This window comes from Notolabrus celidotus, chromosome 20 (assembly GCF_009762535.1).
Source record: "Notolabrus celidotus isolate fNotCel1 chromosome 20, fNotCel1.pri, whole genome shotgun sequence".
Classification (NCBI taxonomy): domain Eukaryota; kingdom Metazoa; phylum Chordata; class Actinopteri; order Labriformes; family Labridae; genus Notolabrus; species Notolabrus celidotus.
The window spans coordinates 17,561,189-17,586,046 of NC_048291.1; the positions used below are offsets into that span (position 1 = coordinate 17,561,189).

Consider the following 24,858-nt stretch of genomic DNA (forward strand, 5'->3'; position numbering starts at 1 on the left):
CCCTCTTCCTAGTTTTAGTCAATACTCGAGCTACAGCGTTTTGAACTAGCTGAAGAATCTTTAGAGACTTATTGGGGCAGCCTGATAAGAGGGAGTTACAGTAATCTAACCTGGAGGTAACAAATGCATGGACTAGTTTTTCTGCGTCGCCCTGAGATAGGAAGTGTCTAATTTTAGAAATATTGCGCAAGTGAAAATAGGCTGACCTTGAGATTTGCTGAATTTGGGAGTTGAAGGATAAATCTTGATCAAATAGGACTCCTAGATTCCTAGCCGAGGTGCTGGATGCCAGACTAATGCCGTCTAAGGTACTTATATAATTAGAAAAAGTCTCTCTGAGGTGTTTGGGGCCAATAACCATCACTTCAGTTTTTCCTGAGTTTAGCAGTAAGAAATTTCTGGTCATCCAGGTCTTTATGTCTTTTAGACAAGCTACTAATTTAGATAACTGATTGGTTTATTCTGGCTTCACTGATAGAGCTGAGTGTCATCAGCATAACAATGAAAATTAATAGAGTGCTTCCTCATGATGTTACCTAGAGGAAGTATATATAAGGTGAAAAGAATTGGTCCTAGCACTGATCCTTGTGGAACTCCCTGACTAACCCTGGTCTGCACTGAAGACTTTTCATTAACGTGAACAAATTGAGATCTGTTAGGTACGATTTAAACCAAGCTAAAGCAGTTCCTGTAATGCCAATTAGTTGCTCTAATCTCTGTAACAGGATTTGATGGTCAATCGTATCGAATGCAGCGCTAAGATCTAATAAAACAAGTACAGAAAGAAGACCACTGTCTGAGGCCATTAGTAGATCATTGGTTACTTTTAACAGTGCAGTCTCTGTGCTATGGTGGGCTCTAAACCCCGACTGAAAGTCCTCAAACAAACTGTTGCTCTTAAGAAAGTCCCAGAGCTGAACTGACACCACTTTCTCCAGGATTTTAGAGATAAAGGGGAGGTTAGATATCGGTCTATAGTTCGATAAGGAGCCTGAATCAAGAGTGGGCTTTTTAAGGAGAGGTTTACTTACAGCTACTTTAAATGATTGAGGTACATAGCCTGTCAGTAAAGACCTATTAATCATACATAGTAAAGAACTGCTAACTAGTGGAATTACTTCTTTTAGCAGCTTAGTTGGGATTGGGTCTAAAAGACAGGTCGATGGTTTAGCTGAAGAAACTGTTGAAACCAGTTCAGGAAGGTCAATGGGTGAAAAACAGTCTAGGTATACATCTGGCTTTAACGCCGTTTCAATGATCCCGCTGTTGGTAAAAGGTCCTACACTAGTTAAAGGTAAGAGGTTACTAATTTGATCTCTAATCTTTAAGATTTTATCATTAAAGAAGCTCATAAAGTCATCGCTGCTGAGGGCTAAAGGAATACATGGCTCAGTGGAGCTATGACTGTCTGTCAGCCTGGCTACACTGCTGAAGAGGAACCTAGGGTTGTTTTTATTCTCTTCTATTAGAGAGGAGTAATAGGCAGCTCGAGCATGCTGCAGGGCCTTCCTATATTTATTAAGACTATCCTTCCAAAGTGAGCAGGTTTCAGTTGTTTTATTGGAGCGCCATAATCTTTCTAGTTTTCTAGAGTTTTGTTTTAGTTCACGGGTTTGAGCATTATACCACGGAGCTAGCCTCTGTCGTCTAATAGTCTTCTGTTTAAGAGGAGCGATTAGGTCTAGGGTAACCTGCAGAGAACCTGTAGTATTATCTACAAACTGATCTAGCTGAGAGGAACTGGAGCTAGTATACAAGCTTTGAGCTAAGAGGCAGCCTCTCGTTCAACAATGAACAATTCAATGTTGGTTGGACTAATCCTTCCCATCCAGGGTCTTAGTAAGCCTTTAAGCTGTAGTGAGAGCGACCTGTTGTCAGTGTTGTGCAAGATCACACAGAAAATTAGCTACCACAAAGTTCAGTTCGAACAGATTTACATGAGCTAGTTAACTTTCATAGTTGGCTTCACCAGCATTGCTAACTACATCTGAATTGCTAGCAGCTTAATCCATACCAAATACCAGCTGGGTGTTGTAAATCCTACCTCTCTAGGACCAGACTGATTATTTTATCATACATGAAGTCTTTGGGTAGGAACTGTTTGTGGAGAGATAGCGTCTAATATGAGTTATAATTTTTTTAGGGACTTATTTGGAACAATTTAATCCAATTGTAGGAGAATCTGTTGTGTTATCACATCATTGCTGTCTGGTGTTTTTTCCACGACTAACTACTTTGTGGCCATTTTTTCCCCCTCAAATGTCACCGAAGGGGCTCCATCGATTACTATACAAACATTATATACAGTGGGTACGGAAAGTATTCAGACCCCTTCGCTTTTATTACATTTTGTTATTCTACAGCCTTATTCCAAAATGGATTAAATATTTTTTTCCCTCAACATTCTACACACAATACTCCATAATGACAAAGTGAAAAATGTTTTGTTGAAATGTTTGCAAATTAATTAAAAATAAAACACTCAAATATCCTATGTACATAAGTATTCAGACCCTTTACTCAATACTCTGTTGAAGCACCTTTGGAAAGGGTTAGAGCCTCCAGTCTTCTCAGGTATGATGCTACAAGCTTAGCACAACTGGATTTGAGGAGTTTCTCCCATTCTTCTTTGCACATCCTCTCAAGCTCGATGAAGTTGGATGAGGAGCGTCGGTGCACAGCTATTTTCAGGTCTTTCAAGAGATGTTCAATCAGGTTCAGGTCTTGGCTCTGGCTGGGCCACTCGAGGACATTCAGAGACTTGTCCTGAAGCCCCTCCTTTGTTATCTTGGCTGTGTGCTTAGGATCGGTGTCCTGTTGGAATGGGAACCTTTGCTGCAGTCTGAGGTCCAAAGCGCTCTGGAGCAGGTTTTCCTCAAGAATCTCTCTGAACTTTGCTGCGTTCATCTTTCCCTTGATCCTGACTCGTCTCCCAGTTCCTGCTGCTGAAAAACATCCTTACAGCATGATGCTGCCACCACCATGCTTCACTGTAGGGATGGTATTGGCCAGATGATGAGCGGTGCCTGGTTTCCTCCAGACATTCAGGCCAAAGAGTTCAATCTTGGTTTCATCAAACCAGAGAATGATGTTTCTCACGGTCTGAGAGTCCTTTAGGTGCCTACTGGCAAACTTTCATGTGCTTTGTGCTAAGGAGTGGCTTCAGTCTGGCCACTCTACCATAAGGGTCTGATCTGTTGAGTGCTGCAGAGATGGTTGACATTCTGGGAGGTTCTCCCATCTCCACAGAGGAACGCTGGAGCTCTGTCAGAGTGACCGTTGGGTTCTTGGTCACCTCCCTGAACAAGGCCCTTCTCCCCCAATCGTTCATTTTGGCCGGGTGGCCAGCACTAGGGAGAGTCCTGGTGATTTCAACTTCTTTCATTTACGTATGATGGACACCACTGTGCTCTTTGGGACCTTCACTACAGCAGATTTTTTTCTGTACCCTTCCCCAGATCTGTGTCTTGATACAATCCTATTTCGGAGGTCTACAGACAATTCCTTTGACTTCATGGCTTGGTTTGTGCTCTGACATGCACTGTCAACTGTGAGATCTTATACAGACAGGTGTGTGCCTTTCCAAATCATGTCCAATCAATTGAATTTACCACAGGTGGACTCCAATCAAGTTGTAGAAACATTTCAAGGATGGTCAGAGGAAACAGGATGCATCTGAGCTTAATTTTGAGTTTCAAAGCAAAGGGTGTAAATACTTATGTACATGCAATATTTGAGTGTTTTATTTTTAATTCATTTGCAAAAATTTCTACAAAACATTTTTCACTTTGTCATTATGGGGTATTGTGTGTAGATTGATGAGGGGAAAAAATAATTTAATCCATTCTGGAATAAGGCTGTAACATAACAAAATATAGAAAAAGTGAAAGGGTCTGAATACTTTCCGTACCCACTGTATACTAAGTATCTCTGTCTAGTTCAGTTCACAAAACAATGATCTTGGGAAAGACTGCTCACTTTGACAAAGGACAATTATCATCGACTCCCTTCACAAGGAGGTAAAGCCACAGAGCTGATTGCTGAAAGGGCTGGCTGTTCACAGAGGGCTGTCTTCTATGGGGCACCGTTTGTAAAGTTGTGCACATAGCAACAATTCTCAACATTTAGCTCCAAAACATCATAAAAACATAGTCTAAATTTTAAAAAAATCTATTTTTTCATCACATTTAGAGCAATATTGGTAATCTTCTTCCCATTTAATATTGTTTTCAAAAATATATTTAAGTTACAGTCACTGTTGAATCCAATGCTAAATATAAATCAAAATGTTAAATGTTAATCGAAATGTTAAATATAAATATACATTTTAAATGTTAAATATAAATGTTAAAAATAAATATAAATGTTAGATGTTAAATGTTTAATCTAGATGTTAAATGTTAAATATAAATGTTAAATGTTAAATCTAAAATGTACAAACGGCGCCCCAGTATTCACGCATTTTGATGGAAAGTTGACTAGAAGGGAAAAGAGTGGTAGGAAAAGGTGCCCAAGCAACAGGGATGACTATCTGAAAATCAAGGTCCTAGAGAGGAAGAGTGGAGGGGCTCAGAATCCACAGTGTTTGAAGTCCAGTGTGAAGTTTCTGCAGTCCATGATGATTTGGGATGCCATGTCATCTGCTGGTTGGGTCAAAAAGTCTACTCAGCCACCTAGGAGATTTTTAGAGCACTTCACACTTCCATCTGCTGTCAAGCTATATGGAGATATCCTTTTCCATCAGCACCTTCCCACAGTGCTAAAATTACCCAAAAGATGCATGGCTCATAAGTCCTAGGTTGCGTAAAAAGACACCTATTCATTAATAAGCCACTGCAAATTCTTTTGGAAGTCACTGAGTCCCATTTTTGTTTGATATCAACATCTATCAACAAATCTGCTGGTGGAGCCTCCATATCACTTCCTGTAAGTCAACAACGAAGTACTGTAAAATGTTGGACCCAGTGGCAAGATACAAACAGACCGAGATAACTGAACACCACATAGACAATATTTCAAGAATCAAGAATCAAGAAAGCTTAGTTGCCAAGTGAGCTCACATGCAAGGAATTTGACGTGGTGATTTGAACACTTAACAACAAGACAGTAACGACAATAAATATAGAAACCTAAATATAAAAATTCTAAGTACAAAATACAATCTGTACAAAGAAGTATATAGTAATTTAATATAGTATATATATTGCCTTTTTGTCTATCCCATGAAAATAGAGTCCATAAAAAGAAAGATCCCCTAGCTGAAACAATGTTTCTTTAATTTATTTCATATAACTAAGGTTAACTCACAAATGGCCTAAATGTCAATACAATTTTTTTCCCAGTGTGTAGACTCTTGTTTTAATTTGACAGCCAATGGGTGGCGTGGCATTAGTGGTGATTGCCGTAAAAGCAGTATTATCTGAAGAAGAACAAGAAGGAGGAGCTAAACCCTAGAGGAGGAGCTGGACAAGATCACCGTCCGTCCACTACAGCGAGAACCACCTGCACCTTTTGTCAGGCTGTCCAGATGCATTATAAATATTTGCAGATTATTTTCACGTGTCTCGCTATTTTTAAAAAAAAACTTGTACATCTAACATTGGTATTTTAGGGTGCAATCTGCACTCCTTTTGCACACTCTCATACGTCTGTGAGTAGTGTCTGCATGTTCCATGCAACCAATCACAAGAAGCGGAAACATGACGTCACACTGTCAGCTGTTCTTGTTTTGCTTCTTTTCCCCTTTTTGCGCTCTGGGATCTTGGAAATCGACCGCCACAATAACCGATCTAAGACTGAACATACATACATTACAAGCAGACCGACCTGCCGGCTTCGTGTGGAGCGCTTATTTCACCCATACATCTCAAACGGTCCATATTTCTCCCAAATTGGAGCCGTCTTCCGCCGACATCGAGCGAGGAGGTGCAGCCGATCCCAGGCCTCCAATCCAGGGCGGATGGAGGACAGGAGGTCGCTGGGAATCGGGATGGAGACCGGAGAGGGTGCGGGCGGGACTGACGGACCAGACGGATTGGGGCTCCGGTTTGGCTGTGTCTCTTTCAACCAGGACTCAACGTAAGAAAACAAACACGAAATGCAGATGAATCCTTCACACAAGGTCTCCAAACTTGACAGATGCATTCAGCCTTTTTGAACGGAACGGTTACACTCAAAAACACTTCAACCCTACCTAACATTCATGAAACTGAAGGGGTGCTCCTTTGTCGTCACGTTTGTGTCTGTGTTCAATTAAACATAATCTGTAAGGGAGCAATACTACAATAAAAAATCTTTGATTGCAAGCTCAAAAAATGTAACTTAAGTGTCTTTAAAAAACTTGGTTGCAGTCAGGAAGAATCTCGCCTGACGCCTTTAGACAGTTCCGATCTGAATGACATCTTGGCAAAGATTGCATCATGTTGTTTCTCAGTTGGTTTGTGTATTCAGGACATGGTCATGCAGACACTAAAAAGCCATCTGCAAATATTATTATGAAATCAATCAAGCATACATGGAGCAAGAAAGGATGATGTAGCAGATGTAGATGAGCAAGCACCAATAAATGTTCCAATGGTGGAAAATATAACAGTTTTTTTTCTACACCAATGTACACCAATGTAATTAATGCAGCATATTAACATTTGAAGTTAAACAGTAGATGCACATACGCATACACATACAGGCTATAACCAGCCTGACATGTAACATAACAAACAAGATATTCAGTTTGTTAACTGAGTAGCTACAGTTATACCAAATAATACCATCCTCTTACCTATCAGCATAATTCAGAGCATGCATCTGACTACCCTTGTCTCTTCGTGGAGCTGTTGTAAAAAATGGGAGTTCCCCTCAATGGGGGATCAATAAAGATTGGACCTATCTTATCTTATCTTACAAGACTGTTGCCATTACTGTAACATTTTGTATAAATATTGCTGCCTATTAATTTTCTCCTGGTCTTGTCCATTACTGATTAGCTCTGACTCTCGTTTTGATTGCTAAATAAAAACACAAAAGTTGTGGTTGTTTATAATGTCCCATATGGCTCTTTAAAAGCTTCTAAAAGTATCAATCAATCAATCAATCAATCAATCAATCCTTAATTGTATAGCGCCAAATCATAACAAACATTATCTCAAGACACTTTTACAAACATCGCAGATCTAGACCATACTCTATGTTAAATTATTAATAAAGACCCAACATCAAGACAGAATACGATCCAGTCCCCTCTTACTGTCAGGACTCAATCTTATCTCATCTTAATCCACCATGAGCATTGCACCTTGCAGTATTAAGCTAGTTCCAGGGGCCAGGAAAAACTTCCTTTTAAAAGGCAGGAATCCTTGAGCAGAACCAGACTCATGTTAGACAGCCAACTGCCTCGACCGAGTTGGGGTTGGAAAGAGGGATAGAGCGGGGAATAAGACAGAGTGAGTGCGATGATAGTGATGAGACAGATAGTAATAATTGTAGTAGGAGTAGTAGCTGTTGCCTTTGGAGTCTGTCAGGCAGAAACTGCAAGCAGAACCAGACTTTTCTCTGATTCTCAGGCTGATTTTAGATGAAAACAACGTGGCAGTACTCATTCTTTTAGACTTTTGAGTCTTTCTCAAATGTGAGGGAAGGATAATGTATGGAATCGAGTCTGTATTACAATAATGAAGGACACTATTTACAATACTGACAATACTGGTTAAGTCTGGATTCCCTGAAAGTCTTTAGAAAATCTTCTCAAAGCCCCTTGAGCACATGGGGGATTTGGTGATTTTAAAGGTTGGCCCTCAGCAAAAGACACCTTCCTCAGAATGTACACACATTATGTGTTTTGCATAGCTGGATTTATCACTGGATAAAACACCTCACTGTTTTAATGCCAGAATCTAGGTCTAGGATATCCAGTACTATTGGTATATGGGTGTTTGACCTGAACACACAAGTTGCTTTATGCTGAGTAAGCTGCGAAGGATTTCAAACAGACCTACTCACTCATACATTAAAGTGCTGAGTAATCCAAAGATAAGAGCATGATATTGTGAAAGAAAGGGTTTCAAACAGCCCTTTCTTTCAGATCCATGGTTTGTGCTAAGTTGCCCTCTTACTCACTCCAGTCCATGTGGTTGTTATAGTTTTTATACAGCAGAAGACAGCACATTTAGATTCATTGTTTCTTCTTTAGACTCTCCACTTATTCTACCTCCAAAGTAGTATTCAGCTTGATTATTGTACAGAAAATGTAAGAGTGTCAGAGAGAAAGCTTCACCCTTATGTTTATTCTACACAGGCAGTGACATAAGCTTTATTTTTCTCTGTTGTGCAGGTCCCCTCCTGCTCAGAAACAGGATGAGACAGGACAGGAATGTGTAGCTGTTATGAAAATGACTGGTGTTAAAATGACCTGATGTCTCAAACAAGTTTTCTGTACATAATGACTTAAGAGAGCTGACCCTGACCCTTGTTTTGATTAGTAGTAGATTGTTTTTCTATGATTTTAAATCATAAATCACTACGTAAATCATCGACAGAAAATGTACTCTTTTGTTTCTTGATCCTTTTACGAGTTCTAATATATTCTTCTCAATTCCCCCTACTGGACAAGGACAAGAGATGCTACATTTATCATTAGTTTATCAATATCAACAGTTATCACCAGACAGAAAAGCATCATGTTACATCGTGTAACATATCATGTCAGGAAACAACTACCTTCCTCACAAAAAGAAATATTTACAAAAGGAACAACATTTTTAGCTCAGGATACAGAAAGCTGTGCCAGAAATACTCTGTTAAAAGGGGATTTTGATCAATTTCTCTCCTCTATCCCTATTTCCAACCCCAACTCGGTCGAAGCAGGTGGCTGTCTAACATGAGTCCGGTTCTGCTCAAGGTTTCTGCCTGTTAAAAGGAAGTTTTTCCTTGCCCCTGGAACTAGCTAAATACTGCGCGGTGCAATGTTCATGGTGGATTAAGATGAGATAAGATCGAGTCCTGTCAGTAAGAGGGGACTGGATCTTATCCTGTCTTGATGTTGGGTCTTTGTCAATAATTTAACATAGAATACAGTCTAGACCTGCTCTGTTTGTAAAAACGTCTTGAGATAACGTTTGTTGTGATTTAGCGCTGTACAAAAAATGATTGATTGATTGATTGATTGATTGATTGATTGATTGATTGATTGATTGATTGATTGATTGATTGATCGAACGATCGATTGATTGAAATTAAAAGTACAAACACTGGTCTCATATTATACAAGGAAAAATAGACCCCTTTTACCAGCTCTTTCTGTGAAAACAAAAAGAGCTGGTAAGAAGGGCCTGTGTTACTGAGCTAAAACTAATTCGACATATTCAAAGCTTGATCCGAAAGGGCAACAGGACTTGGTAGAAATTCTTAATGTCCAGTTGCCCTTTCGGATCAAGCTTTGAATATGTCGACTTAGTTACCACGACCTGGATGATGGGGACCTTCACGGACATGATTCGACATAGCTGCCAATGTTGACTGGCCCACTTTCATCTATGTGGCTACAAGTTATTTTAATCTGTCATCCACTTAACACTATGATCAATCTGTCCTGACGGCTATGCCAAGGATTCATATTTTGTATGTGTTATGTACCTTATCTTTTTGATTGAAATCAGTCTTGATAATAGAGACGTGATGCAGAGTGACCGAAACAAAAACCAACAACTTCTGTAAAACGTTCTCAAATGTGGAACACACTACCAACGGAAATAAAGCCAACACAAGATATAAGGACTTTTAGAGTTAACAAGTGGCTAAAGCAAAATCAGAGATGTGAGCATTTTTAACTCTTCTATAATGATCTATAAAAGTTTGTTGTAATTTTATGTAACCTTGATGTAAATATTAACCATCTGGTCTTCTTTTATTTTTTCCATAATTGTTATTGTATGCATGTTATTCTTTGTAATCTTGATATATTTCTATCTTCCTTTATTACTTAAAGCCTAAGTAGGGACAGGAGTTGGAAACTAGCAATAGCCATACTTTCTATATGCAAAGCATCAGTTACTACAGCTGTTTGTAACAGGCCGAAGTTGTAATCTGCATCGTCCCTATCAAATAAACTATATAAATAAATAGATACAATATTTTTCAAGTAAATAACCAATATCTCAAAAACACATTTTAATGAAAGTTGAATATTTGATTTTTTTTATTACTTTTTAAAATATTTTTTCTTGATTGCTGTTTGTTACCTTTTATCTCAAGACAGAGACTTTAGGCCACTTGTTGCCATTTAGAATACTGCATTTCCATGTCAACTGAAGAAACTCCCACATATTTGAAAACAGATAGAAAGGGCTAAATAAGGCTGAAGAGTTGTTGTTTATAAGTGACAAGTTTCACCACTAGAGGGCACCCCATGGAAAAGAACAGAGATGACAGGGTGATGGTGTGAAAGTAAATGCAACTCAGTAAATTTCAATTCATCCTTTCACATTTCCTCTTTATGTCCAGTCAGATGAAACTGCGTATTAATTTATCCCTTCCCTGATGAGATTGTTTTTACTATAATACTGAGAAAAAAATGATAAAATATTAAAGTTGTCATTGTTTTAACTGATGGTGCATGTCGATGTCATGTGTTGGTCTATTACAGGTCTCTGGCTTTGGGAACAAAAAAAGGCTATAAGCTGTTTTCTCTGACCATGGTGGAAAAACTGGACATCATCCATGAGAGTGGTCAGTATGAAATTCCTACTTTGCATCTTCCATTAGTGTGGCCAAACTTCTATCCACATGAAGTTGGGAATGACATTTCAGCATAAGCACTTTCAAAACATACTGTCAATAGCTCAGTCATGTCACTCAGTCCTTTAATTAATTAATCAATCTTTATTTGGATAGCGCCAAATCATAACAAACATTATCTCATGACGCTTTTACAAACAGAGCAGGTCTAGACCATACTTTATGTTAAATTATTAACAAAGTCCCAACATCAAGACAGGATACGATCCAGTCCCCTCTTACTGACAGGACTCAGTCTTATTTCATCTTATCTTATCTCAATCATGAGCATTGCACCTCGCAGTATTTAGCTAGTTTCAGGGGCAAGGAAAAACTTCCTTTTAACAAGCAGAAACCTCAAGCAGAGCCAGACTCATGCTAGACAGCCACCTGCTTCGACCAAGTTGGGGTTGGAAAGAGGGATAGAGGAGATAGATAGATAGATAGATAGATAGATAGATAGATAGATAGATAGATAGATAGATAGATAGATAGATAGATAGATAGATAGATAGATAGATAGATAGATAGATAGATAGATAGATAGATTGAAAGATAGATAGAGAGAGAGAGAGAGAGAGAGAGAGAGAGACAGAGACAGAGACAGAGACAGAGACAGAGAGAACGATGATAGTGATGAGGTGGATAGAATAAGTAGTAGTAGCTTGTGCTGCTGGAGTCCGGCATGTCTGTAGCAGCTGGAGTCTGGAACATCCACAGGCGGGATGTCTACGGCAGCGACTAAACCGTTTTGCCCATATAGTATAGATGAGAAAGGCCTCAGATTATTTTCAAAATAAGAATTATGTTAATTTATTCAGTTTATTTTACTTTTCTTATGACAGCTGTAACTCAAAAAAGTGCCCCTTGCTCTGTTGGGGCCCCTGGCAGGTCATGATAAATATCTAAAAAAAAAAATACAATCCCTATAACAATTGTTTCAAGATTTAAGGCAATACATGACTGTGCTCCCCATGAGGATGCCAAATGAAAGTTAAGGGATAATCAGATGATTTAAAGTAGTAGATGCAATGTATCATACAGTCTTGCTTTTTTGGGATGGATCCATAGGCAGCCTCCTGTCTTGGTCCAGCTTTAAACTTGTTATCACAAGCTGCTTGGTAGTCATATTCTGAGGTTAAATTAACAAAAGGTACAATGTTATGTTTCTATTTCTTTGGAGCTTGAGGTTAGCATAGCTAACATTGCAATATGCTGGTTACAACTTTTGAGCTTACAGTGCTGTAGATGTTTTAGCAGTCAGCAAAATGACTAAATCTGAACTGTTACCTGGTTGCTAACAGTAAAATAATCTAGAACAGTAACCTTTGTAGATTTAGATGACCATTTGTACAGTATGTCCTTTCATGGCCTCTATGGTTCTCTTAGGTAGGCAATTACTGTAACTGCTTCAGAGTCATTTTTTATCCATAAATCACCAACACACACACACACACACACACACACACACACACACACACACACACACACACACACACACACACACACACACACACACACAAATGTATCTCGTGAAATTTTCATTTAATCAATGGTGCGAGGTTGACTGGAGTCTGCTTCATAGAGAGAAACCACAATTTTCAGCCTAGAGATGTTTTGATCTCAACTACAGCAACCGGTTTGCATTTGGGGGGGAAGCCAGACATAGTTAGCTAGTATCTGTTAAATCGGAGTATGACCTCATCACATTATGAAAGGGAATTCTCTATGTAGGTAAACAGAAGCAGTGTTTATCTCCCGAAGAAACCTCCAAGTAGTCAGCCTTTCCGCATCCAAGTGCTCACTCGGTCATTTGAGGCTTTTCTTGGCTGGATTCTCAGACAGGCCAAGCCTGCTGTTTTCACAGTTTCCACAGGCTGGAGTCTGCAGAGCCAAGCTCATTTCTGCTGCTGCTGACATCAGTTTGACCTGCTGGGAAGACTCTCTGTGCCTGCCTTACCTTATATCTTAGAAATTTGATAGAAATCATGTTGTTTTCCAAGATTTGGTCAAACTCTATGGATGTTCCAAAGGGGATCTCAAAGTTTCCGAACATTACAAAATATGTCAGTGTAAGATAATGTAAATAGAATTATATATGACTGTTTCCATGTAATGAAACTGTGCAGCAAATGTTAGACTGGCTTTGTTCTCTTGAGGGAAGGTTTGTGGATGTTTAGTGTCTGTAAGTTATAGTCTGATGGATGTATAGTAATAGTCTAATAGGATGTAAGTAATAGTCTGATGAAGTGGCATCTTATTATCTGCCTTTCTGTCTGCTCACTACCTTTACCTTGCAGAGACTCCAGATGTTTACATTGTGGAGCGTCTGTTCTCCAGCAGTCTGGTGGTTGTGGTGTGCACCACTATGCCACATTGCATGAACATCTACCACTTCAAAAAGGGAACAGAGATCTGCAACTACTGTTACCCCAACAAGATCCTGGCTGTCAAGCTGAACAGACAGGTAAGCTATAACATTTCACAATCGCAACCCTTAGATATTAGCCTGAATCCATGTAATTGTTTTTAAAAATTAAGCCTTTCCTTTGTATCAGCTTGTGGCTCTTATTGAGAAACTTACTTGTGCACCCTGATGAAGGCAAGACAGAAAAGTAATGTCAGCAACTGCCTGAAAATTGATGTATTCCATGATAAACTCCAATTAAATCTCAGAGCTGGAGGTCAGCGGCATGAGTTACATTGTCCTAGTTTGTTAGCATCATAATACAGCAAAAGAAGAAAGAAAAAATTATGGGTGCTTACAAAAGTTTTTTTTCTGGGTTCCTTATCCTTTTGGTTTTGCAACCAATCTCACACTAGCATTTGGGCATTTGCCTGTTGTTTTCTATCTGATAAAAGGGACAAGAAGGCCCTGTCATGCAATACTAAGTTAATAATAAGCGACATGACTTCCAATCCAAACCATTATTTATATAGCACATTTAAAAACAATCAAAAAAACAAACAAAAAAAGTTTAGCAGAGTGCTGCACAGTGAGGTAAAATAAGTTAAAACACACAAAACATAAAATGCTGTCAGAAAATGAAATAGAATAAAATAAAAGATTCATGATAAAACAAATAAAACACTTTAGAAAATAAATAATACAAAAATAAATAGAATAAAACACTGTAAAATAAAAGAACAGACAGAGAAAGAGACCACACAACTCTCATGCTGGGTTAAAAGCCAAGGAATAAAAATACGTTTTAAGGTTGGATTTAAAAGTCGGCATTGTTGGGGACAATCCAACATGGGGGGGCAGTTCGTTCCACCATTTGGGGATGTAGACCTCAAAGACCTTGCAGGAGTGTAGCTTTGCAGGAGGTCGGTGATGTACTGTGGAGCTACTCCATTTAACGATTTAAAAACAAACAATCAAATCTTAAAATGAATCCTAAAATGAACAGGGAGCCAGTGGAGGGAGGCAAGGATGGGTGTTATGTGCTCTCGCTTATGGGTGCCAGTTAAAAGCCGAGCAGCAGCATTTTGAACTAGCTGTAGCCGTGACAGGGAGGCCTCGTTAAAGGTGACATATCACGCTTTTTTCATCAATATATATTGGTCTAAGAGGTCCCCAAAACATGTCTTTAAAGTTTATGCTCAAAAAAAACACTTTGAAATCCGATTTTGGCATGCCTGAAATGCCCTCTTCTTCAGTCCTCTTCAGAACACTCTGTTTTCTCTCTGACCACGCCCCCTCAGGAAGTGGATGTGCCTCGGCTGTCCAGCACGTTTATCTAATGTTTGGCTGAATATACACGGCTGCTCAGAGATCACGTTACTTCAACCCTCTGAATCTGATCCAGAATCTGATCCTGACAGCTACAGCTACAGCTATGAAGATGTAGCTATGTGGCTATGCTAATTAGCGCTAGCACTTATCCATGACAAATAAAAATCATCCACTAGATCTTCAAATCTGCAGACGTGGGGAGTAAAACCGACCTCTGCCAGAAAGGCAGCGGGACCTTTCTGAAGGATTGGTCACAGATTTAGTGTTTCTTGTTGTTTAATTTGTCAGTATGTAGACGTGTGTCTTGGTACACAGCTACAGCTACGACATGTAGCTATGTAGCTATTGTAACTAGCGCTAGCACTTATCCATGGTAAATAAAAATCATCCACTAGATCTTCAAATCTGCAGACGTGGGGAGTAAAACCGACCTTTGAGTTTATTAAGACAGCCTATAACTAGCATGCCTCCCTCCTAAGCTCCTTGTTACCACACATGTGTGCAGGTAATGAAAAACGGAGGGGGGATTCAATATTATTTTATACAGTCTATGGGCTGAACAAGCTATGAGCTCTGACTCCGTGACAGACCGGATATTGTTGTTACGTAACAAAAACACGGAAGTCTGAAACGGCTCGTTTCACACACATTTACAGAAAGGTGGAGAAATCAAAACAGGGGCAGAATGGATTTTTTTTCATTCTCGGGGGGTTTGTAGACATGCCAGGGACACATATTTCAGGTAGAGAACCATTAAAAAGTCAATTTTGCATGATATGTCACCTTTAACGCCTACATAAAGTGCATTACAGTAGTCCAGTCGAGTCGAAATAAAAGCATGTATCACTCTCTCAAAATCATTAAAAGATAAAACCAATTTAATCTTTGATAAAAGCCTTAAATGGTAAAAACAACATCGGGCAACAGAATTTATCTGTTTATGTAATTTAAAATCACCATCCATTATGACACCAAGATTGGTTACTGAGGGTTTTAAGTAAGGTTGCAGGGAGCCCAGGTCCAATATTGTGGCCTTAAATGCAGCACTCGGTTCATACATAATAATTTCAGTCTTGTTTTCATTAAAGTTGATTGCTCTTTGTTTCTATTGCTGAGGTCACTGTTTTGTAGTGTTGAAACCTGAGGTCTGCTGTGTCTTTCAGCGGCTTGTGGTGTGCCTTGAAGAATCCATTTACATCCACAACATCAAAGACATGAAGCTGCTCAAAACTCTGCTCAACACTCCATCTAACCTCTCAGGTAAGACTCTAAGGCTATGTTCACACTGCAGGCAAAAGTGGCCCAAATCCGATTTTTTGGGGGTCAAGTGACCAGGTCAGGTTTTTTGGAGGCAATGTGGACACTCAAATCCGACACAAATCTGATTTAGGCCACTTCCATATGTGGTCCTGAATCAGATACAAGAATTTGATGCACATTCGATACTTTCACATCACTTTATAGCAACACACGTCACAATTCTGTGTGGTGGTAGCCTTGCAAAAATGGAGGATAGCAATGATGGAGCAAGTCAATTGAGAGACAGCGAGGTCTTGGACCTTATAAATATAAATAATGAATATTCTTTTCAATCGTATTTGCGGCTACAGCTCCGCAAAAAGCCGAAACAAGCAATTTGGCTCTCTTTTTCTTTATACTTGACCTCCTCCACACCTGGTCATTCATTCTCTGACTCCCACGGCACAAAAACTTTGTAACAAAGGCGAAATGCTGACTTCCTCCATGTTTATGTTTGTGAAACAGCTGCATGTGAGGTCATTGTTACTGTTCTTTTGCGAATGCGGGGCAGTTCGGAACCACAAACAGTTCACACTGGAATCGGATACAGGTCACATTATAGAAGGTAATGTGAACAGGCAAACAAAAATTTGGATCTGAGCAAAAAATCGGAATTGAGCCTAACCTAGCCTAACGTGAAGAGACTGGAAAAGCAAGTGTGTTCAAGACAGACAGACACAGTTTCTAGGGTGATTTAAAGTACTTTTCAAGTAATCATTCTAGTTCATTATCAACATGCGTCATATAGCCGTAGGTTTGCTAAATGGTAATTGCTAGCAGCACATAGATCACAACATCCAAACACTTCAAATACTTTGTATGGTCAGAGTGACAAAATCAATTTCAGTCAGATAACTCTAAATGCCACTGTATGTTTTTGGTACAATGAAAATAAATGATCTTATCTTATAATATTTATATTTAGTATAATCTTTGTATTTGGCTTTAGTCTCGGACCTCATCACTCCTCAGAAATGTATTTTTAAATGCAGAAATTTGCAGGGGGATGAGATAACATTTTGAACTCCCTAGGTGGATCCTGCAGCTGGATGCAAGTGGTGGTAGTGCTAAAAATATAAGCCCAGTTTGGTGGTATTTATAGAATATACCACAGGTGTCAGGATGCAGGAAAAAGTGTCTGAATGCAGGGGAGTGGGACACAATTGCGGACTGGGAGAGGAGGGTGTTCTGAAAGTTATCCCAAGAAATAACCACTAATAATGCAAGCGATGAAAAGGGAAAGGGAAAAGAAGACAATAATAATGAGCAAGAAACAACCAAGACAAAACCGTGGCAAGGTAAACTAAACCACCGTGGCTGAGCAGCTTCTCTCAGGGAGACCAAGGAAAACTCCTTAGGAATTACAAATGATGAACACAAAATGCTTGGGTGAGAAAAAAGGGTTTTGAAAACCAACTACTGTACTATAGACACACTTTGTTTGCTCATACACACAGTGGGAACCTTTATTCACATTGAATTCAGTTGCCTGTCTCTTTTTTCAACATGTTTTCTTAGCTTAATGTAGATTAAATGTAAAGTCAGATACATTAAAGTATAATTTTTTATGGCCCTTACAATTTCAGCAAGGCAGCCAACATGCACTGATTATACCTAGACAACTATTCAAGTAGGAGTTGACTTGCTTCTCCATTCCCTCCTCCTGCAGGTCTCTGTGCTCTTTCTACCAATCATTCCAGTTCATACCTGGCGTACCCCGGCAGTGCAACTATTGGGGAGATCATTGTGTATGATGCTAACCATTTGGTAAGGCACTCATCATTCTTAGCCACAAAAGTAATATGCCTTGATAAACTACGTAACACAAAAGGTATTTTCTGCTCATGCACTTATCCTAAACACTCACTGAACATCCATGTGAAATACATATGTGTGAAATAACACATTTTCCTTCTGTCTGTTGTGTGTTCCTTGTGGTTTCAGAACACAGCAACAATGATCCCAGCTCATGATACTCCTCTTGCAGCTCTCACCTTCAATGCCTCAGCCACCAAACTTGCCAGTGCCTCAGAGAGGGTGAGAAAGACCTTTCACTTTGAGTCATGGCAAGGAAGTTAAAAGTCATTGTTTAGTTTCTGTGAAATTTTCTTTACATATTTAAGTTGCCCATTGTTGGAATTCTTATTTTATTGTAGATTTCACTTTAAGATTTGTTTTGCCACCAGAGGCCATAATATTCCCAAATTTCAATCTTCAATATCTTGAAGTCAAAATCTGGAAATTGGGACGATGACAATGCCATTTACTGATTTACTGCTATTTGCATCATCCCTTCTCTCAATTGTTTTGTGTTGTCAGACAATGGAGGGTTCAAGTCCCGAGAGCTGATACAAGGGCTCTACGGAAGCCCTAAAAGGACATGATTAATTGCATTTTATTTTCTCTGTTTTCTCAGGATAACGAGAAAAATAAGACTACAAAACTGAGAAAATAAAATGTATTTAAACATGTTATTTTATGGCTTCTGTATAAAAGGAACAAATTTATACATATGGTAACCAAGTAACTTCAGGTAGTAGGAAAGGCCGGTTATCTGTTTCTTTAATTATCATTATTATTATAAATATTATTATTTTTCACCAACATTGTTTGGAAAATACTGCCTCAGTAAAGGATAAAAATACATTTATCTTATAGGTTGAAGATCAAAGACACAAAAAACAAGCTTTGTTCTTGTGATAAAATGAGAGAAATTATTTAATTAACACAGGAAAAAAATAAGCTGAGATCTCAAGATAAAAAGCTTTGTTTTCTTGAGATAACGACAAAATTAACTTGTTATCTTGAGAAAACAGAAAAATAAATTGTATTTTATCATGTCTTTTTAGGGCTTCCGCAGGGTTCTAAATATGTATAATTTTTTTTCTTTAAAGTGTATTTATTTATTTTATTTTGAAGGGAAAAATATTTGAGAAAACATGTAATTTCTATAAACCATTGCAAGCAATTGACTTCCTCTTTCAGGGCACTGTAATCCGAGTGTTTTCCATTCCTGAGGGCCAGCGTCTGTTTGAGTTCCGTCGAGGCATGAAGAGGTGAAAGGTCTAACACATTCTTTACAATCTGCTTACCATAAAAGACAAAAAGATTCAAATTGAGGAGCCGAGCTAAGATATTAATACCTTTTATAATATATGATTAATATATAAATCATTGAATGTGACCTAAACCGCAGAATGCATATGCACATATGCCTGAGAGCTTCTCAATGCTGATTTGATTTATAGTTATGTAGGCGCGCAATCAGCATTGGCTGAGATACTCATGAGCTTAATAGAATGATGAAGTCAGATTGTTCAATAACCTGTTGAAAGTAAAACATCAATTTGAATGTATTGATGATTCTTCAAGGGGGAAGTGGAGGTGTGTGTGTCTGATTGTCTTTCTGTCTCCCTTTCTCCCTCTGTAGGTATGTCAATATACGCTCTTTATCCTTCAGCCCCGATGGCCAGTTCCTCTGTGCATCAAGCAACACAGAAACAGTACATATCTTTAAACTGGAGCAACTTGGACCCAGGTAAGGCACACGCACGCATGCACGCACGCACGCACGCACACACACACACACACACACACACACACATACACACACACACACACACACACACACACACACACACACACACACACACACACACTCACACACTCACACACTCACACACACTTGTGCATTTAGCACAACTTGCCTTTTGTCTTTGTTAGTTTTGCACCTAAAATATACGTAACTAACTTCTTCCGATGTACATTGTATGCTCCTGTCTGCAGTGAAGGGGACGAGGCTGCCACCTGGACATCTTATGTTGGGAAAATGTTCTCTGCAGCCAGTAGCTACTTCCCTGCTCAGGTTTCTGGCATGATGAGCCAGGACCGGGCCTTCGCCACTGTTCACCTCCTAACATCCTGCCAGAACAACGTTTGCACCCTGGCTATGTGAGCTTTTTTTAAGGTCTTAAAAGCAGGGGGTGCACCTGTATATTGCATTGTTAGTGTTCTTTTTAAGTCTTGACCTTGACTGAACTGACCGTATTGTTTGAAGGAGAAGCAGGTTTTATCAGTAAAACACTCCACAGTTGTTTGTAAATGACTGAGTGTTTCAATATAGGCTAAATGGATACTCAATGTGATGTTTTAGTATCCAGAAGCTTCTGCGGCTGCTGGTAGCAACAGCTGACGGTCAGCTGTTCATCTACAACGTGGATCCACTGGATGGAGGCGAGTGCATGTTGGCCCATAAACATAGGTGAGGTTACAACTTATTATCAGGAGTGGGGTGAATGAAGAGAAAGAAAGAAAGCAAGAAAGAATGAAAGAAAGAAGGGCTGTTTGACCACCAAATGTGTTATGTTTAACTGTGGCTGGGCTTGCTTTGTTGATATGATATAAGATGTAAATGACATGTTAGAACTTGTTGGAATTAATTTGCCATGATGAGCTATTGAATCAAATAGCTGTTGCATACTCTTCGGATCAGACGGAAGACACTAAAACAAGCATCTTCATCTGACACTCATCAGTGGCAGCTGAAATAGTGTGGTGCATTTGAGGATTACAAATATTCAAGTGCCAGTCCTCTAGAGACTGAGAAATAACTTTCCTGGCAAGTTAAGTGCTTTCACACATGGGTTATTTTTCTCGTCCTCTTTATTAGCCTTTTTGGTGATGATGAAGATGATGACCACAATGAAGGAACAGAGACAGAAGGGTCAGAGGTCACAGCGCAAACACAGGCCTGTCCATCTTATGCTGCCACCGCTGCCTTGCCAGCGTCTGGTCCTGTCACTGCTACCCTCACAGGTTGGTGTTAGCCAACAAGTGTATATCTGTCTGTAACAAGTTCAACTTCAAGGGTGAGGGGCTTTCTGTACAACTGAGCCACTGAATGAGCTTCCCAATCAAAAGAGAAGCTTAACAACCTTTTAGTACTGACTTTCTTTATGACTTTTTTTATGATTGTGATGACTTTCTCTTAGGAGATTTTTTCCTTTTTACAAAACACAGACAGTCGCAGTTATCTCTTTAGGGAGTTAATTGAAGTCTTCATTGTCCACTACATGTTTTAAGACCCAAATCTTGTTGATCCTTGAGAGAGATCTTGAAATTTGCCACAGAAGTCCATAATTAACTTTTGTCTCACCATCTATACACACAAGTTTGAATAGTACTTGCGCTTTTCTGTTGTTAAATCTAGGATGGGGGACCTGTTGAACAATCATATCAATTACATGATCCATATAAGGTTTGTCTCTCATTTCTATCTGTTTTCTTCACCTCTCTATCTAGGCTACTCTGAAGATGGTGGAGCAAAGAAAGGAGAAGTCATTCCAGAACACGAGTTTGCTGCTGGACCTGTGTGTCTGGATGACGAGAACGAGTTTCCCCCTGTGAGCATCCAGAAATGCTAATTCTCAGCTATAGCTAGCTCTACTATGGCAGGTGTAATTGCAGGCATGACAAAGCATTCATGCAAAAAGGAAGACTGAGATTGGAAGCTAACTGACTTTTAAGTCTAGTTCATTTAAGACTAGCGTACTTCCCTCACAGCACAGCAGTTTTCCAATCAAATCACCTGCAAAGTCTTAAGACTAATAAACTAGAAGCTAGATGCACCTAGCTAAAAATAAAGCTGTCCAAAAGAGCACTCAGTTAGCAGGCTAAATTCCCTCATAAGGCTATAATGTTTGGTGTTTTGGTCACACTTATTGTTTGCCACTAATCTGTTAAATAAGGGGATGTTGGCATGACTGCAGATGAATGCCAACATAGCTAAATTGCTAAGTAGTGACGTAGCTACATTGATATTTAAATGAGTTAAAACTGTGGAAATGTCTGGGTAAGGATTATATTGCCTAAAACTATAGGGAAATGTTGGTACTTTTTAACCAGTTTTCTTGTTGTTATGTTACTGTAGATTAAAGTGGGGGTTGGTAATCAGATTTAGATACACTTTTTGTTATACTGGTTAAAATGATCTTTATGTCCTGATGGCAATCAATACATGATGTGTTCTTAAAAAAGAGTGAAGAAAAGCTGCTATGTACAGCCGGAGTAAACCTGGGAAAACACCAACCAATCACCGTTTTTTGGGTGCCAAAATTTTAAACCATTCAAATTCCATCCTGCCGTTCTGCCCACCTCCTGCGCATTCATTTCCCCGGCGTGAACTCCGAGTCCCCGTCTCCTGTCTCTGCTTCCCCTGACTCTACTCACTGCCCCTCTCGCTCGACCTCGGGCCTGTTCCCTCTGACCCGATGAGGTTACTTTGCTCAGGACTGTAGTCCGGATCAGAGTCTAAAAAGCTCTCACCACAGGGGCTCTGACAAGCAGAAGAATTAATGACATTCAGTAAGTCCTACAGAAAATGTATAAGTATCATACATAGACTGTAAATAAAAATGGACAGCGTTGCTCCGCCTCTTCCCGTTGGCACCGCCATTGTGCAGCCAGAGCCTGTAAAGCCACTGTAATAAGCTCCGCCCTACAGCATAACGTCACAAGTCGCTGTGTGTCCTTTGAAGTTTCACTCGGAGTCATGACGAAATGCTACATTCAAATTCTTGCTAGTTTTCCGAGACTACCAACCCCAACTTTAATGCCAACAAAGCCACATAGCTACGTAGCTATATTGCTATTTAAATGAGTTAAAACTGTGGCAATGTCTGGATTAGGATTATAGTGCCTTGAACTAAAAGGAAATGTTTTGTATGTGTTAAGCTAATTTGATAAAGTGTAAAGGAAATGCAGAATCTATCAAAAGAAGGTGAAAGTAGCCCATGCCTCTTTTTTTAAATTTCCAACTTTGAATTATTAGTAATTTCAATCAACCAATAGTAGGACAAAAAAACCTTTAAATGAGCAATTCATCATTTACATTATTAACAAAAAATACATATATAGAACTGTTAGACATGGGATGGCTTAATGTCTGCAAAACTAGACCCATTTTACAGAAAATGTCTTGAATGACTGTTGCTTTGAATGCCTGTATCTGTATTTCCTTTTAGCTTTATAACAGAAACGTTGACGTGAGCTTCATGTGCAAATTATTTTGACAAAACTGACGGTTCTGTTCATGTGTTTTGGTAGATTAATTGGTGCCGCGATGGGACTGGAGGTGGCCAGGCACGGAGCTCGTGATTGGGTAAAGGGACAGAAGGACAAACAAACAGACACTTGCTGGCAAATGACAAACAGTGACAAGAAAAAAAAAAGTCTCTTGAAGTGCAAAGTTATTTATGTATTTTGAAAGAAAATAATATGGATTAATATTTTGAGCTGAAGTATGAAATACTGAACTTACTTTCAGAGAGAACACACTTGTCCTACTGTTAAATAATCGGATTTTGTTGCTGCACCAGTAGTACCTCTGAATTTCTTCTAATACTTCTGTTGAGTTTAAAAACATCAACTGTGAACTGTTTAGAGACTTCAGTACTGTACATGTGGCTGCTGAAAGAAATCAGGGAGTTGATCTTTATGTGGTGTTCTTATAAAAGGATGAGGTGCATGCTGGAGCAGAAACATACCCATAATATTTATAGTAGGGGTGCAACATCTGTATCGAACCGTTCGATACAGTGGTCACAGTTCGGTACGCCGAACGATACGCAATTTTATATTCATTTTATCAACTTCTGACGAGGCGCTCTGTGCTGAAAGTTCAGTGGATCTGCGCTCGACTCCTCCGGGCTGCATTGTCCAGTGCAGGTCCACTGAACTGTGCGCTCCTCCCACATTGATTCAGTCCAAGCTGGTCACGTTTGTTTTATACAACAGCGTCGACCCGCCGGGTCCCGACCCCCCTTGGGAGTCAAAGCAGAAGTGATTTAAGGTTCCCTCTCTCATAGATCAGGTCTAAACCTTGTTCTTTTATTTAACAGACTAAATATCCTTATGTTATTTATCTTATTTATATGATGGGATGTTATTTCTGTCTCTACATGGTCGCACGTTCACAATTCTCCTCTGCTCTCTATCGCGCACGGCAGATGCGCACGCAGACAGGCAGACAGACAGACAGACAGACAGAGACAGACACACACACACACACACACACACACACGCAACCCCCCCCCCACATGTACAGCAGAACATGTGTCAGGTATAGCTGCCCCTGATACATTTAATTTAATCTAAAAACTGCTTTTGAGCTGAAACAAATGTAGGTAATTTAAAAAAAACTACAAGTAAAAAGAAAAGTAATAGAAATTTCTGTACTTTTTCTGTACCGAAAACGTATCGAACTGTGACTGAAGCGTATCGAAACGGAACCGAACCGTGGATTTTGTGTATCGTTGCACCCCTAATTTATAGCTTTATTACTTGATACATTTTATATCACGTTGCATTGTCATAGCAACATCATATTTTTCTCATCCATTTTATTTTAGTTTACATATGATAAAAAAAAAAAATCAAATGTTTTCAGTTTTACTCTGTATTGTATTTTACTACATTGTCATGTACATGGTTCTGTGTATATCTCATGGATACATTTCAGAAGGTGTGTATGTACTGTATGTTTGTTTGTGCCTATTATCATATGTAGTTCAATATTTTGCTAATAGAACAAGACCAAAACAAGTGAAAGAAATAAACTCACACTGTGAGGTAAGAATGAACCTATGCAAAGCAAAGATTTTGACTTGTTCATGTTTTTTTCCCCTGTCATTTTATTTTATACTTTTCCCCCTTTACTTTTTGCTAACACATAACCAGGATTTATGTTAAAAGGGTTGTCAATTAATAATGTTATTTCAATCAATCAATCAATCTTTATTTTTATAGCGCCAAATCACAACAAATGTTATCTCAAGATGTTTTTACAAACAAAGCAGGTCTAGACCATACTTCGTTAAATTATTAACAAAGACCCAACATCAAGACTGAATAAGATCCAGTCCCCTCACACTGACAGGACATGATCTTATGTCATCTTAATCCACCATTAGCATTGCACCTCGTGGTATTTAGCTAGTTACAGCGGCAAGGAAAAACTTCCTTTTAACAGGCAGAAACCTCAAGCAGAACCAGAC

General features: G+C 39.1%; 1 protein-coding gene across 1 annotated transcript; it reads left to right on the forward strand.

Moving 5' to 3' along the window:
- The first annotated feature begins 5,438 nt into the window (after positions 1 to 5,438).
- Positions 5,439 to 24,459, forward strand: wipi1 (WD repeat domain, phosphoinositide interacting 1). Its single transcript, XM_034710545.1, has 13 exons — positions 5,439 to 6,078; positions 10,637 to 10,719; positions 13,068 to 13,234; positions 15,670 to 15,766; positions 17,475 to 17,572; positions 17,750 to 17,842; positions 18,791 to 18,861; positions 19,236 to 19,343; positions 19,592 to 19,756; positions 19,959 to 20,066; positions 20,475 to 20,620; positions 21,107 to 21,207; positions 22,910 to 24,459. The coding sequence occupies exons 1-13, from the start codon at positions 5,666 to 5,668 to the stop codon at positions 22,958 to 22,960; spliced, it is 1,701 nt and encodes a 566-aa protein (XP_034566436.1). The 5' UTR covers positions 5,439 to 5,665; the 3' UTR covers positions 22,961 to 24,459.
- The last annotated feature ends 399 nt before the right edge of the window (positions 24,460 to 24,858 follow it).

Excerpts from the sequence above, each read along its gene's own strand:
- wipi1 (XM_034710545.1), top strand. The coding sequence starts at position 5,666 with ATGTTCCATGCAACCAATCACAAGAAGCGGAAACATGACGTCACACTG. Across the intron at positions 6,079-10,636 it reads TCTTTCAACCAGGACTCAAC|GTCTCTGGCTTTGGGAACAA; the intron begins GTAAGAAAACAA and ends GGTCTATTACAG. Across the intron at positions 13,235-15,669 it reads CTGTCAAGCTGAACAGACAG|CGGCTTGTGGTGTGCCTTGA; the intron begins GTAAGCTATAAC and ends TGTGTCTTTCAG.